This window comes from Lasiosphaeria miniovina (assembly GCF_030549165.1).
Source record: "Lasiosphaeria miniovina strain SMH2392-1A chromosome Unknown B0T26scaffold_2, whole genome shotgun sequence".
NCBI lineage: Eukaryota > Fungi > Ascomycota > Sordariomycetes > Sordariales > Lasiosphaeriaceae > Lasiosphaeria > Lasiosphaeria miniovina.
This window is the reverse complement of record NW_026848221.1, coordinates 3,819,752-3,835,129: the sequence shown is the minus strand read 5'-3', so window position 1 is coordinate 3,835,129 and position 15,378 is coordinate 3,819,752. Positions and strand designations below refer to the sequence as shown.

General features: G+C 54.8%; 5 protein-coding genes across 5 annotated transcripts; 1 reads left to right on the top strand and 4 right to left on the bottom strand.

The window, feature by feature from the left end:
- Positions 1 to 1,042: 1,042 nt before the first annotated feature.
- On the bottom strand, positions 1,043 to 2,287 carry B0T26DRAFT_748159 (uncharacterized protein; the record flags this gene model as incomplete). Its single annotated transcript, XM_060444934.1, has 1 exon — positions 1,043 to 2,287. One exon carries the CDS (start codon positions 2,285 to 2,287, stop codon positions 1,043 to 1,045), a length of 1,245 nt encoding a protein of 414 aa, XP_060300720.1.
- Positions 2,288 to 5,260: 2,973 nt separating this feature from the next.
- On the top strand, positions 5,261 to 5,632 carry B0T26DRAFT_672479 (uncharacterized protein; the record flags this gene model as incomplete). The annotated part of the gene is made up of 1 exon (XM_060439456.1): positions 5,261 to 5,632. One exon carries the CDS (start codon positions 5,261 to 5,263, stop codon positions 5,630 to 5,632), a length of 372 nt encoding a protein of 123 aa, XP_060300719.1.
- Positions 5,633 to 6,401: 769 nt separating this feature from the next.
- B0T26DRAFT_748157 (uncharacterized protein) lies at positions 6,402 to 7,541 on the bottom strand (the record flags this gene model as incomplete). Its single annotated transcript, XM_060444933.1, has 1 exon — positions 6,402 to 7,541. The coding sequence occupies one exon, from the start codon at positions 7,539 to 7,541 to the stop codon at positions 6,402 to 6,404; it is 1,140 nt and encodes a 379-aa protein (XP_060300718.1).
- Positions 7,542 to 8,113: 572 nt separating this feature from the next.
- On the bottom strand, positions 8,114 to 10,252 carry B0T26DRAFT_672477 (major facilitator superfamily domain-containing protein; the record flags this gene model as incomplete). Its single annotated transcript, XM_060439455.1, has 5 exons — positions 8,114 to 8,943; positions 9,012 to 9,192; positions 9,292 to 9,576; positions 9,651 to 9,971; positions 10,049 to 10,252. The coding sequence occupies 5 exons, from the start codon at positions 10,250 to 10,252 to the stop codon at positions 8,114 to 8,116; spliced, it is 1,821 nt and encodes a 606-aa protein (XP_060300717.1).
- Positions 10,253 to 11,142: 890 nt separating this feature from the next.
- Positions 11,143 to 14,050, bottom strand: B0T26DRAFT_147441 (fungal-specific transcription factor domain-containing protein). The gene is made up of 4 exons (XM_060433446.1): positions 13,641 to 14,050; positions 13,264 to 13,548; positions 12,721 to 13,185; positions 11,143 to 12,664 (listed from the first exon to the last, which is right to left on the bottom strand). The coding sequence occupies exons 1-4, from the start codon at positions 13,863 to 13,865 to the stop codon at positions 11,453 to 11,455; spliced, it is 2,187 nt and encodes a 728-aa protein (XP_060300716.1). The 5' UTR covers positions 13,866 to 14,050; the 3' UTR covers positions 11,143 to 11,452.
- Positions 14,051 to 15,378: the final 1,328 nt, after the last annotated feature.

The following is a 15,378-nucleotide window of genomic DNA, read 5'->3' as shown; positions in this document are numbered from 1 at the left end:
ACACACGATTACAACACCACGTGGCCATCTTTTATCATGGAACAACCCTCGGAGCCAGCCTTCCATAACCTCGACATCAAGGAAAAGCCAAACCTCCACATTATGAAGCCGTCCAGGCCCCCAACTTGGCATTCCGACTGCCGATTTTTCTTGTGTATATTCTTTTTTTTGTTTTTGGCTCGGCTCATGGCCCCTTGCGGTCCCGGCGTTATCTTTCTCTAGCTTTCTTTTTAGACCAAACATGTGTCGGCGTTGGGAGTAATTTGAGGGAAGACAATGTCCTTGGGCTCGCTGAGATTGTCAACTGGTTTCTCCATGGAGGAGTTGTCTCCAAAGCCTCGGGCTATATCCTCGCCTTCGAGCAACGGCTCGACGGGTGGGGCGAAGGAGAGTGGCTTTTTGACTTTGGAATTAATCACACCATTGGGTGAAAACGGGAACGGCTCGGATTGACGGCAAACCTAAGCACATAGTGATATTGGGAAATGGCGAATCCAGGGATTCCTGCCGAGCTTGCACAGCGTTCATCAATTTTCGGGCCCACCTTGCTGTTCCCTGAATGTGAACCCGTGTTTCTCTGCCGGTGCGCGGCATGTCTCTGAGAGCCCACGCAATTTAAGTTCCGAATTACAGGAATGTCTCTTGGAAACATGTCGTGAGAACTGTAGCGGATTTCGTCACTACATAATCAAACATATCACCTGTCTCGGGTCAGCTTACCTTTTTAATTGCCTCGCTTCATATTTTCTCAGCTGAATTTAGCACTATGCCCTCAAAATCAATCAATTATGAGACAGTCACTCTGAGTCTCCGACAAAACATTGTGTTTTCAACACCACCGCTCAATGCATAAGAATCAGCAATTAGGTGCCTGCCACGGAGAAAACATCTCGGCTTTTTCCATGTTATCAATTGCCAAAATGCCATTCATTGTTCTTTGTAGTTACTACTAATTACTGGGCTTGGGGATGGGACATAATGGAGACACTCACTTGCCTGGGTCGCGTCAGCGTCGACTTGGACTTGGACTTGGTGGTTCGTCTCAGATGTCGAAGAGGTCCAAGAGACTCAACCTCTGCTTATGGACCGAGTGCTTGGAACCGGAGCGGTGCTTGTCGCTGCGCTTGTCGCTGCGCTTGTCGCTGTCTTCATCCTTGCCCTTGTCCTTGCGCCCGTCGCTGTTTTTGTCCTTTTCGCTGCGCTTGTCGCCGTGCTTGGATCCGGAGCGATGGCTGTCCTTGTCCTCCTCCCTGCGCTTCTCTCGGCGCTTCTCTCTCTCCCTGTCGCGCTCTTTGTCGTCCTTGCTGCGCTTCTCGTCGTCCTTCTTCTCCCTGCGTTTTTCATCGTGCTTGCCCCGATGCTTGTCACCGTGCCTGTCCCGGTGTCTATCGCCGTGTCTATCGCCGTGCCTGTCGCCGTGCCTGTCGTTGTGTCTGTCCCTGTGCCTGCCGCTGTGCCTGCTGCTTCTGCTTCTGCTTCTCTCAGATGGGCGGTCACGCTTGTCATCGCGTGTACGCTCTCGACCGCTGTCTGCCTTGTCCCGGTTTGATCTGCTCGACGGGGTTACGCTGACATTGTCAGTCTCCTTTGAGGCCGGCGGCTGGTCATCGGCATCGTAGCACTCTTCGACTGTTGGCGGGCGGTATGTGGGCGGGCGGTATGACGACGAGTATGTGGCTGGCTGCCTCTGTTGCTGCTGCTGTTGCGGTGACGGCGGCGGCTGCTGCTGTCGCTGTTGCCGTTCCTGTTCCTGCTGCTTTCGCTGCTGTCGCTGTTTCTGCTCCTGTTCTTGCTGCTTTCGCTGCACTCTCTGTTGATGATCCAGTTCCTGCTGCTGCCGCAGTTTTCGCTGCTGGTCTTCCTGTTCCTGCTGTTGTCGCTGCTGTCGTCGCTGTAGGCGACGCTGTTGCCATTCCTGGTCATCGGCATCACGGTAGTCTTGAGCTGTTGGCTGGCGGTTTGTCGACGAGTATGTGGCTGCGGGCGGCCGTGGCTGCGGCGGCGGCGGCCCCAGGATCTCGTTTATCCTGGTCGAGATGGTTTCAGCGGTAGTATTGTTAGCCTCGATGTCTCTTGGCTGATTCCGGCGCTGCCATTTTCGGGCGCTCCACGTATGCCACCACCGGGGGTGCTCGTTGATGGGCATTGTCGCCTTTGCCCACTTGAACTCTTTGAACACCATAAAACCGCCTACCATTCCGGCGATCAGGACAATAACGCCCACGATGATCCAGAGGGGCGCTCCGCCGGCGAGCCCGGCACCATTCCACGTTATGTCGTCGGCCATGGTGCCAGCCTGTGTTGGACGGACTGCGTCTAGTTTCTCTTAATGTCTTGGGCATTTAGAAAGTCAAGCACGCGTTTTCAGAGAGATCAGAGAGCTTCTTTTTTGGCAGTCTCTATTCTCTGAAGCGTTGCCGCGAGAGATGGTAAGGCAACCCTCGTCACTAGGCGAGAGGGAAACGTGCTCGTTTTATTTTGTCCAAATGCTTGTGAGCTCTTGAAATACAGGTCTCCTTGAATGCCTTCTGTGCCGTTCGGGGCCATGCAGTTCTTTCACGGTATGCTTTTGTTTGACAGACACTAGCGGATAATTGGACGATCAAACAGCGCCATTGTGTATTCTAGACGTGGTACTGGAATCGGGGCTGAGATTGCTGCTAGACTGGTTCTTTGTGTTAGAGACCTTGACTCTTGATTTGATTGTTGTTATCGGGGTTTGATCAATTGAGACAACGCTGTTGTGTACCAGCTAGTTCTAGAGCCCTTTTTAATTACTCTACTAGCCTTGGCACATTGTTCCTTGCGAATTGCATCTGTCCAGCCTCTCAGCCAAATCATGTATCACATGGTCGCCTTGATAACTTAAATAAGAGTCGGAAATAATTACAACTCAGATATTAGGTACCTGGCCAGCCTGGATTGTTTGAATTCAGTGTTTTAATTATGGAAGAGATTGAGTCTATTGATGTCGTTGAAAGGAAATATGAAAATTAGTGCTACAAGGAAAAATGACCTCCAAAGATGCTCGCCGCCAAAATATCAAGAGACTGTGACGGTTGAGTGCGTTGGTTCAACCTCTAGGACTATGCCTGGGCTGGTTCCCAAACTTCGCCGCTGATACCTCGTCATGTGTTTCTTTCCTGTCCTGCCGAGCTCGTATCCTATCAAGAGAGGCACCAGCCGCCAACTTATCTAAGGGGCCCGAATCCAAATGTGTCTCTAGTAGCGCCTGTACAGGAATTACGGATAAGCGCCTGAACACTGGAACTGGCTACCGTTAGGGTGGAAACTGCGGTGCAACTGACGTGTATGCAGGTGGGAAAGGTTGCGACCACCACGGTGCGATAGGCGGCGGCGCAGCAGGCTCCGGGGCAGGTTCACTCCCTGGTTTTGCGGCGGCTTCCGTATCGGAGTCACCCGCTGGAAGTTTTCACAACAAATTAGTTAGAACTAGGCGTCTAGGGCCATGAAATAGTATCTGACGAAGTCAAATTGGGACCCACCCAAATCTTGCGGGCCAAGTGCAACAAACGCAAAGTGAGAGTGTGTCTAACATTGGCCAGCTTCAATTCCCTTTTTGGCTTTCTTGACCTTGAGTCCCACGGTAATAAACACGATGACGCCAATGACTCCACCGGCGACGATTCCAAAGGAGACTGCGAGGCCAAAGACTGTCGTTGTTTCCATAGTGAAGGTTTGTTCTGTGGTCACTGTGACTGCGACTGCGACTGGGGCTGCGACTGGGGCTGCGACTGGGGCTGCGGCTGCGATGAGTTTTCCGGGTCGATTTTTGCCTTGCAATAGCTAGAGAAGGTGACGATGAGTTGTCGATGACGTGTGTATCCGAGTTGTTGAGTGTCTAACGAATCAGGTATGTCATGCCTACCTTAGTAGGAACCTATGTTGTTAAATACTCAAGTGGCAGTGAACCACCACACCAAACAAGGCAACGAATGCTTTCGCGATCCATGTTTGCCTCTGGTTCAAACTCGAGTGTTTGCTGGTCGATGTCGTGAGAATTGGGTTCTGTGTGAAAGCGGGCCCGGCCAGAGTCTCGACCAAAGATTGCGTGTGGATGAAGCAATTATTTCGGACCCAAACACGTACCACATTGGCGGGAAACTTTTGCTGCTACAAACCCAAGACAGTGAAACAAGGAATTTACTTGGGTTCTTTTATCCAAGTCGGCGTTATCAGATTGTCCACTTTGTCCAGAGTGGCAGGAACAGTCAAGCCAGGCAATCGAAATGTGCTTGCCCCCGAGTCGCAAACCAAAGCTGTAGCATGACTTCCCCTTTGTCACGCCATTCGCCCCTAATGGGCAAACTGCGAAGTGCTCAGGCAGGCACTCCACTGCATTGCCAGCGACGCAGCCTAGGATCTAGAAGTGTCAGCAAGAGAATCATGGTCCATAGTTTTTCTTACCCAACAATTCAGTCGCCGTTCCATTGCTGACCAACTTTGCTACTGCACCATCTCGTACAAAAGGAACAAAGTGCTTTATCGGAGCGGTTACCAACCAAACTAATATGGTGCTGCTCGCCGCTTTGTTTACCGCACCCTGTCTCAATACTTGGGAAGGCAGACTTTCTGCCAACCTTAACAAACCAGAACCCGCAATTTCGGGTGCTACAACCTGAATCAAGTTTCAAACAATAATCAATACCCACCTGATGTCATCTTGCCCCATGGTCTGTCTTACCAAGGGGCGCCGCTTGGCCTGGGCTGGGACTCGCTCGTCCTGGTCATGTCATGGCCCGAGATCCTCGGTTTGCAACCCACAAGTTCAGGGCGCATGAAATCCGACAGAATCAACTCGTCGCACAGTGGAGCAAACAAAACATCCAAGCTAGAGACGTCCATATTCTAATCGGCATCATTCCCACTGACGGCCAACAGCAGAAGTAAAGATCAATTGACACTATTGTACCGCGAGGTGGGCCTTGAGGCTAATAGCTAGGCCACGGCGCGGCAAAGACTCAGCTTGGGGGCTGTTCTACTTGACGTTAGCAGACGTGAAGTTCACAAAGCGGTTGTGTCAGTACCTCGGCGTCTTAACCAGAACATAGACTAGTTACTGACAAAGACATAGAGACACAAACTGCTGCAGGCCACCAAAGGCCCTATAAAAAAGGCCAAAAAGGCACAGCACCCAGCGCGACAATCCAAGTTGAGAATTTCGCTGCCGTGCCAATCTCAACTCAGACAGGCACTTCATTAGACCCTAAGGGCATCAACTTCTAAACTCCAAGCAGCTATGAATGAATCAGCGGTGATGTCGAACGTATCGGCACAGGCCACAAACACATCCAGGCTGCTTGACCCCGAAGTGGTAGGCCAGACCACGGCCTCACCCGAGTTCTCGGCATGGGCCACAGTCATCATCGTGGTCCTGTTTGTGGTGCTGCTGTTCAATGGGTTTATGGGCCTCCACGTGACTGGCAAAGGCGCGCGCAAGCCAGCTGAGAGCGACCACAAGCTTGCTCCCAAGGACGAACACGCTAGAACGTGGAAACTCAACACCTCGCTCACCCCAGTGGATAACACTCTGGCCCCTTATTCTCGTGGTGATGGTGAGCCCCCAAACGACGAAAAGGGGGAGAGGAGAGACTCAAAGAAGAAGTCCTAGAGCAACAAACAGTGTCTCGCCACGATACATTAGGCCTGGCGCCTCTCCGTCGGTTGAGTGGTGGGGACACTAGCAGTAACCGTGTTCAACAGAACCCTGACTTGCAAAATTTTTTTTTTCAATAGCTTGTTCATAATTCAAGGCATAATATCAGTACATGTGGACCAGAGACCAAAGTGAACAATTATTTGCGTGAAGAATTGATGTGGCGATGCGAAAATTCCTACTCGAGTCAGCCGCCGGAGATTCTCTCGGAATGTTCACAGAGCTTGGCCATGAAGTCAAGGAAATAATGATTGCTATTACTCGGAATAACTCACTAACTAATGCATCGAAGGTAGGTAAAAACATCGCCCCGAAACTATCCCCGGCCTGCCGTGATCTATGTTGGCAACTAACACCTAGTCCAGATACAAGCAACGTCGAATAGGCCAGGCATAACAATAGGAAGTCGAGCTCAGCTGCCGTCAATTTTCCCACCAGCTCGAAGTCCTGTTGAGTAAAGAAGAAAAAGAAAGTAAAAACGAGAAACGAATGGGAATGGAGAAAGGAAGCCAAGGACCACTGGTTTTTGCTCCAGCCATACCACCCACCCCCGGGCCCCCAGCTAATCAATTACTGTATCCCATCCCCCATTCCGTAACAAAGATCCAACCAAGAAAACAGAAAAAGAGAAAAAGGAAAATAAATGGAAAAAAAATAAATAGAAAAAAAATAACACCTCCTGCCCGACCTCTCTGTTATTATCCTTATTGGTGATAATTAGTTCTCATATAAACCCCTCCCCGCCATGCACCACAGACCCCTCCATCAGCCGCTGCTCCTCCTGCCGCCCTAGCTGCTGCCGCGCGGCCAGTTTCTGCTTGCGCCGCCGCAGCAGCCGCACCGCGCCCCAGCCCACGAGCGCGATCGCTGCCACGCCCACAGCTAGTGAGATCAGTACTGTCGCTACCGGGCTAAGGCCGCCGCTGCCGCTGCCGTCGGCTTCTGCTGAGGGGGCCGATGTGGGGGTTTTTGTGCTCGCCGTGAGGGAATGGTTTGCTGTTGCTGTGCTTGTTGGTTTTGAAACTGTTGTTCGAGCCAGCGACGTTGGTTTTTTGCTCGTTGCCGTGCCTGTGGCCGTGCCGGTGGTGCTTCGCTTGGTGGTGGTGCTACTATTTTTGTTGATGCTGCTGCCACTGTAGTAGGCGGTGCTACTGATCTTGGAGGGCTCGGACGTGTCGCTGAGGGGCACGTCCTCGGACGGCGGTGGGCCCGGCACCGACGGCGGCGGCCGCAAGCTCCCCGAGAAGGACGGCATGATAATACCGGTGGTGGTGGTGGGTAGTGTTATGGTCGTGACGGTGGTCGTGGACGACGGCACGGTCACAGTCACGGTGACGAAGACGATCTCCTCGTTGCCCTGTCCCGGTATGTACGTCGTGTAGTTGGTGGCGGCTTGCTTGGCTGCGTTGTTGTTGTTGTTGTTGTTGTTGTTGTTGTTGTTGTTGTTGTTGTTGTTGTTGTTGTTGTTGGTGGTGTTGGTGTTGGTGTTGGTGTAAGAGGCCGGGGCGATGGCCGAGGAGTCGTGCATGTTAGTGATGGTAGATTCATTAGCGAGGGTGTTTAGGGCCACGGGCGTGGCCCGCGTAGCGCCCGTCTCGGGATCAGAGGTCATGGCCGTGGCCATCGTGGTGTTGTTGCTGACCGCGTGTATGGCATTGGCGGCCGTGTGAGCAATACTGCTGCCGCTGCCACCTGTTACTGTGTATGTCACTTTCACTAGACTCGACACGTTTGCCGCCCTAGGTGGACGGAGCTTGGCAAGGCGTTCAGGAGGGATGCGGATATTGTGACGGCGGAGGTCATTGCCGTGGCTGCAACGCACTTGGCCGTCAGAGACAGTGGGGCGGCGGAATCGAGGGTCCATGGCTGCGACTTGCGTGAAACCAGCGTGAGTTCGAACCTGCGGCAGTGTCGGTGTTTGGTGTTGTGCTGCTGCACCGTCGGGCAAACCTCGACTGTTAAAGGCGCCACATGGGCAGAGAGCCTGGCAGAGAGAAGACGGCAATGAAACGTGCGCAAGCCTCATGTGGTACCCCCTTTTAATCTTGACACTTGTCGTCCGAGTCTGGCTGCTGGCATGCCGCATCAAGACTTTCGACAGCGAGAGACACGAAGCGCCAAGCTTTTCAGGGTTGAGATATAATTGCGGTCTAGCCATGCCCTCTTGCAAATCTAGAGAGGCCAAGCAAAAGGCGGTGGGCACTGGCGTTGCCGCCCTCGAAAGATCAGTGTCCAGAGCAAACACGGGACGACAATCGGGGGAAAATGACCCCAACCTCCCATGCCCCGAGTTCTGATGATGATTGCCTCGAGGGCAGGCCGTCTGATCTAGCCCCAGACCAAGCTCAATGATTGATTACTATTAACGATTATCTCAGCAGTCTGCCGTTTTCAAAGGCGGGTGGACGCGTGTCTTCCATCACAAAACCCGACCGTTCACGCTTCCTTTGCATCTCCTGTCGTGTCTGTGCCCTTGATTGCCCGCTGTGTCACCACGGCGGGCACCCCTGCTTTCTCATCCGCGCTGGTGCTCGAATCGCGAGCGACCTTGTCGCCGGAAACCGCGCCTGTGTCTTGGCCAGTGCCGGCGACTTCCGCCAATGCCTTGCCCTCTTCGGACGCCTCGGTTGTTTTCCTGTCCTTTTTCACACTCCGCCACTCCATAAGAACAACGCCAAGGAGCGTCAGAACGGCGAGGACCACGGCGACAAGAAAGGCGCGCCGCAAGGACTCGTTGTACTCGAAAACTACGGCATGCTGGATCGCTTCCGGCAGCTTGGCGATGATGGAGGTGGCACCGCTGTTGCCGAGGAGGCTGGAATCAAACCCGGGCAGGCGGCTCAGGCGGTCGAGCAGCTGCGCGTTGAGGACGTTCTGGCCGACGGACAGGAACACGGCGCCGCCCAGAAGCTGGCCGACGTTCATGATGGCGGTGCCGATGGGCACGTCCTCGAGCGGCAGCACGGCCTGCACGGCCAGGTTCGGGCCCTGGAACGCGCACCCGAAGCCGAAACCCGAGAGCACCTGGTATCCGATCCACCGAGCGCTGTCCGCGTCGACCTGCAGCGTGTACAGCATGCCGGCGCCGACGGCCATGAGAGCGGCCCCGGCGATCAGGAACGGGTTATAATAGCCTACGCGCGCGGTGAGGACCCCCGCGCAGATGGAGGCCACCACCATGGACAGCAGGAGCGGGAGAAGGCGGATGCCGCTGTCGACGGCGTTGACCCTTTTCACGGCTTGGAACCAGATGGGGAGGAAGTAAACTGGTTCAACGGTCAGCTGCGGCTCTGGCCGGCCAGATGGAGGTGGGCAGGGATGCCAATGTCCATACTGAAAATCGTCGACTGCCCGCCAATGGTGAGTGTCGACCAGAAGCCGGCAATGATGCTGCGCTGCGCGAAGACGCGGCGAGGTATGGTTGCCGTGCCTGGCTTGAAAACCTGAACCAAGGCAAAGGCCACCAGGAGGAGCCCAGCAAGCACCAACAGTGCCATGATACGGCCGTTGCTCCACTAAGAAAGATCAGCCAAACGCGGTCGCTAGGCACTTACTACACATGGAGAAGAGAGATGGAGGCAAAGGCGGGAGTAGGAACGTGGCGAATGAATTACCTGGTACTCCGACCCACCCCACTGCAGCGCGAGGAGCAGGCAGACGATGCCGGGCAGGAGGGTGGCGATGCCGAGCAGGTCGAGGTTCAGCACCCTGCGCCTCAGCGACAGCCGGGTGGCGTCCCGGTCCGGCTCCTGCATGAGGGCCGCGATGAACAAGAAGGCGGCAGCGCCGAACGGCAGATTAATATAGAAGCACCACCGCCAGGTGACCTTGGTCGTGAACACGCCGCCGAGCAGCGGGCCGAGCACCGACGACACCCCGAACACGGCCCCGAACAGGCCCTGGTATATCGGCCGCCGGTGCAGCGGGACCGAGTAGACGATGGTGACGACCTAGAGGTGAAGGTTAGACTAACTGGCTGGCTGAGACCGGGCTCGCGGGGGAAGCGGCTCACGATTCCCGAGGTGACGCCGGCGGAGCCGACACCAGCAATAGCTCTGCCGAGGATGAAGGCGGCGCTGGTGGGCGCGGCGCCGCACACGGCGGAGCCGAGCTCGAAGAGGAGGATGGACGCCAGGAGCGTGGTCTTGATGGCGAAGAAGGTGTAGATCTTGCCGAAGAGCAGCTGGAACGCGCACGTGGTCAGCAGGAACGCGCTGCCGTACCAGCCAATGTCGGTGACCGAGTGCAACTCGTCCGTGATCTCGGGGATGGCCGTGCTGACGATGAGGCGGTCCTGTGCGTAATCAAATAGGTGCCTCCTGTCAGCAAATCGACAAGAGGAAGAAGAGGCACTGGTTGGGGCCAACAGACCAGAGACACGAGGAACAGGCTCATGAACACCGACGCCATGATCAACACCAGCCGAAGGCCTTGTGGATATGTGACCTCTGTCGATGTCGTTTTGGGCGCACCCATATCTGCTCCTTCATCCCTAGCTCCAGCGGGTGCGGCCGGAGACCCGGAACCAGAGGTGCCAGGGGCCTCGGCCGCCTGGTCTCTCTTTTTGAACAGCATCTCGAACGGGTGGAGAGAGAAAGAGAGAGCTTTCTGCCGGCCCTGTACCTCGTCGCTCACACGGCTGCAGGCATACCGGCTCCCAAGGTACGCAACGCGAGTAGGCGATGATTACGGTATATACTAATCAATTATAGGAGATGCAGGCATTGAAAACTCGACATGGCCGGCAAGTCCTGTCACGATTGGGAAACGAGAGACGGTGATGGCAAAACGGGAGATGCAAAAATTTGGGCGATTGGAGAAAAACACCGAAACGCGGCATCTTTTCGAGTCTCTCTACAGACAGGCGTCCTGAAGCGGTAAGGCGTGGGAGGCCGTCGAGCCCTCTTGTATAAATTTCGCTTCCGTTCCGTTCCAACCCTTGAGCATTCGCGGTTGGTTCTCGCGACAGGGGCCCCGGCCCTACTCGAGATCCAAACTCTGCCTCTTGCAGCGCAGGAGCAAAATGCAAGCGGCAGAAATATAATTACACTGAATGATAAAGAAGGGAATACGAGTTTGGAAAACGTCTGTTCTTTTGACCTATGGGTAGCTATTCCGTCACGGTAATCTGGATCCGTAGGGGGCAGTGTCAACATTGAGGCTTGGCACTATCAGACTAACGGCCGTTTAGGGGTTGGGGGTACGTGGACACTGGATACGTAGTGGTCGGAGATAGTGTAGGTGATTGTCGACCCTTTCTGGTTGCCGCACCAAGTCTCGACTCTAGATTCTCCGTCTCGAGACCAGGATATTTCGATCCAGAGAGCGGGAGTCGGCGACTGACTCTCCCGGTTTTAAAAATGGCAACTGAGCCTGTTGGCCCCAGGACCAGAATCGTGGTGCTGTTGCAAACACGGCAGATACTGGACATTAGGGACGCGCACACCTCAAGGTTGTCATCAAGCGTAGAATGCTTTCGTCACGTAATATCGTCATGGTAGATATGAAGAAGCAAATGAGCCAATGTCCAACCATGGCATAATATCCATTAATATGTTCCCACGTGCCGGAACGCGGTCTCCGGTCGCTCGAAGGCGAACTGCTAAATCCATTCATCTTACACCGGCTGCCGAACAAGAGTAGAGAAAGGTTCGTGACATCGTCCCAGAGTGAAGAGATACATCATTACACATCACTGACTGACGCAGTGAGATTCGCTATACAGGGATAGAGTTTAGAGAGAACCCGGGGGCCGCCCAGTGCCTCTCGGGCCGTTCACCACTGGGACGACGGTCCCATCCCAAATCCCGCAAATGCAGACGCCATGGACTGGTCTCCGCTCGCGTTGGAGGTGCCAAACATGTCCCAGTCCAGTGCCGTCGTGTCGAGATATCCCCCAAATAGTTGGTCGAGATCCGGGCCACCAATGGGCGGGCCCAGACCCAAGCTAGCCGGGGTGAAGGGCCCAGGCGGTGTCGGTTCGGTCTTGAGGTCGTCGATGGGCAAGGATGCTTGCAGCTTATCGACGTAGAAGGGAGTGTCTGGTATTTCCCCTGTCCGGCACAGGAGTATCTCTTCCCTCTTCCTCCACGCCTTGAGGATATACTGCGCGATTATTAAGTAGACCTTATTGGAGGTGTCGAACAGCTCAGGGTGGAAGCTGTAAACGACTTCGGCCATCTCCCATGCCCGGTCGACAATCTCGCCTTCGGTCCGGTGGCAGAGTTGGCCCGCCATGTACATGAAGACATCCAGCTGGAAGAGGAGCAGCGAAAACCAGATGAAGCCCCTGTCTTTCATCGACATGTAGTTGTGCGCGTTGTGCTCCAATGTTCTGACGGCGATCTTGAAGGCGCCGTCCTGTGCGGACGGGAGGGGCTCCGATCCCCACCCCGCCAGCGGCTTCAAGGGCTTCACGAGCTCCATTACCTTGTTGATGATGTGCATTCGCATCTCAACAGCCATTTCATGCACCGGCCCTGCCTTGGCGTCGGAATATCTGTCCAGCATGTCCAAGAGTTCCTTGGCGAGATTCTCCACAATCCGTCGATATTCGGTTACTTGCTCGTCGCTTATGCCGCCGATGGCCCCGGAATCGGGCGCCATGACAATGGTTTCTAGGCCGGGGTTGTCGATGAGAAACCTTCCGAACCTGCAAGTGAGCAGACAGAAAATCATCTCGGTTGGGCCATCCCGATCCGGGAAAGGCTCCGTTGCAGAGGGGTGAATGTCTGCGTCGTTGAGATTTTTAGGCGACTTGGTATCAAAGTCTCGGGGAAGCAGGGAGTGACTAAGTCCGGAGAATAGGGCGTATTTAGAATCGACCATGATGATTTGCCACCAGACTCGCCTCCTCATCTCCGTGTCAAAGGGCCCCAACCCCAGGGCCTCGCCATCACGGTGAAGGCCCATTTTTTGGGCGATACGAATGACGACACCGTTCATGATCCATGCCGCGTGCCGGTTGTAGCGGCCTTGGAGAGCGATCTAGCTCGCAAGTTAGGACGGAAGTGTGGGGAGATGAAAGATAATGGGACTCTTACCATGTATATCACGAGGGCCTGGAGAGTTGTGAAGTCGTGAGACTTTAGAAATCCCATTCGCGAGAGATTCTGCCGCACTGCTGACGAGAACCGCTGCAGGGCTTCCTCCCTGGAATAACCGACCAGGTGCTGACACTCGTCTGGGGTCAATGACACGCACGCCATCAAGAAGATGGAGAAGAATAGAGTCTCGGTATTCCTTGGGATGGAATGGGAGCCGCTTGTCGTATTGGCAAGGAAAGGCTGCAAGGTGGGCACGTGGATGATCTTGGTCAGGGGGTTGACCCTGTCCAGATAGATCTGCCAGAGGCTGAAGACATGGGTGGGCTCGGGCCAGAGATTCTCGACATTCTGCTGCGGAGACTCGCCGCCGAGCAGCAAGTCGGAGTTGTCGTCAGGCGTCATGGTGTCCGAGTTTATTTCATCATGGTCATCGGCATCGACGATCTGGCGCATTGCTCGGAGCTGCGGGACTCAGTGGTGAGCGAAGGCGCGGCAAGGCGCAGGAAGAGAACCATCCGAGCGCACTAGAAAATCACGAACCTCATCGTAGACGGTGCCTAGCAAGAAGTTGTCCATAAAACGGACGCCACCGCCGTCCTCTTTTACGAGTTTACCGGGTGGCTGCCATTTCGGCTGCGTCTCCTCGTAAAAGGAGGGGGCTTGCGAAGGCGGACGAGAGACGGCTGGCTCTGGGCTCTCGGGTTTCTCGCTTGCGTACTCTTTGAGAAGCTCCTCGCAACGGGCCAGTCGCTCTTGAAGGTCCTGGTTTGGTCGCCGTCGCTTGCGAGCGGGAGCGGGCGTGCTGGGCGTGCACTTGACGCCGGCCTGTTGGGGGTGGTCAGCTCTGGTCCAGCACAGCAGTGTAAGAGGGGAAGGGGGGCGATAATGGGAAACCCCAAGCCGGGACTTAATCTCACTTTAGTGCAGTTAGAGCAAGGAAAAGTCCTGTCGCATTTAATTTTCCGGTGCTGGCAAAGAACACAAGCCAAGATGCGTATGGGCTTGTGAGATGTGTTGCTGTGAGAAGTGTTGGTGTTGGTGGACGTTGTAGGGGGTTGTGGCAGCTGTGAGGCGGCCGAGCTGGGCGCGGGCGAGGTTGGCGACGCCGGACCGCCTGGCGAGGTCGACGATGTGTCCATCATGGGCAGCTATCGCTCAGAAGCGCAGCATACCTCTCAAGGCAGTGGGGTATAGACTCGGGCGCGCTTTCACAATCGCCACCAGAGAGCCGAGATGACGTCGGGAGGACCAGTTCAAGCAGCTGTGTTTGTTATCGCGGCGGCGGCGCACGCATCGACAAAGCTGGGCGGGCTGTAATGGTCGCAAAGGGCACTACGACATGTGGGCCCTTCGATTTTCTATGTCTTTGGTGGGGGGTGGAACAAGCTTATGAAGACGGCCGTTTTTGGTCTATTTTGTTCCGCCGAAACTAAGGCGGAACAAGGGCGACCTAAGAGAGGTAACAAGACCCAAAGAAGGTACCCTCACTAGGTACCGGGGTAATTGACGGCAGATGGCGAACGACGGGAAGGGAAGTCGAGGTTCCAATGAGCGGCGGGGCTCGAGGCAGTGTTCCAGTCGTCTAGGCGTACCTTCCAGGTTTCCAATGGAAGTTCCCAACGCTGGATGCGCCCGACCGAATAAGCTTCCAATCAGGTACCTTACTGGACCCAATACACTGGGCTGTCTGCGGTGCGGTGCTGCGAGGAGGGGTGGAGGACTAAGGCGTCCGCACCGCAGGGCATCTGGATCCCTGGAGACCAATCTTTTCCGGTTTGGGCAGGGCGAAAGCGAAAGCGAGGTCGACGTCCTGAGGTTTCGCTTTTGAGACTGTATGTCGACTGGCGGGGTGGGCGTACGTATTCGTGCCCTACCTTATCGTATTCGGGTTCAGAGGAGTTGAGAATATCTCCTTGGCCGTGTAAAAAGGACATAGGTAGGTAGCCCCAAGTCAGCCTTTTCCACTGAGTTGTGGTGGGGGTTGATGGGGTCTTTAATCGATTTCCATGTGCATCGTGCGGGGCCTCGACGATTGTTAATAATACATAACATAACCTGAGATCTCGTGAAAGTCAGGTACTCCATACCGCACACTCGGAGACTAAAGCCTCCGATTTTTAGTTTTATGCATCCAGGACATTATCACTTGCAGGCTGTTCGAACCTGCCCGGGGCTGGGATGCCAAGTTGGGGATTTTTTTCTTTCATTTTTATTTACAAAACACCGATTTTAATTGATTAGGTGGGCATTACGTACGCGCGCAACACTGCCGCGAGCCAGAGGAGGTACGTAAGCTGCCGAAATCAGTCGATGCCCTGGGCGAGCCTGGGTTGCGGCTCGAAGTGAAGCCTGCCCGGCCTCAGTGACATGACAAGGCCAAAAACGACAACCGAAGCTGCACCGGGGTGATTGGGCAAAAGCTCTGTGCGACGACTGAGCTCTTGGCATACAAGTAAGTCGCTTGCTTTGGCATGGCACACCATCTCGTTGTTTCAACCGACTGGCTCGACAACAAAGGTGCTCGGATTCTTTCCGAGTCTGCTGAGATGCACTGCACTATGCTGTATCGGGTTGCGACGATAAAGACACAGTTACTGGGCTTATGTCACAGGCATCGGGAGTGGCGCTTGCCGAGATACCTTACACCACCAACAC

Excerpts from the sequence above, each read along its gene's own strand:
- B0T26DRAFT_147441 (XM_060433446.1), bottom strand. The coding sequence starts at position 13,865 with ATGATGGACACATCGTCGACCTCGCCAGGCGGTCCGGCGTCGCCAACC. Across the intron at positions 13,186-13,263 it reads TAGGCACCGTCTACGATGAG|CTCCGAGCAATGCGCCAGAT; the intron begins GTTCGTGATTTT and ends TGAGTCCCGCAG. Across the intron at positions 12,665-12,720 it reads AGGCCCTCGTGATATACATG|ATCGCTCTCCAAGGCCGCTA; the intron begins GTAAGAGTCCCA and ends CTTGCGAGCTAG.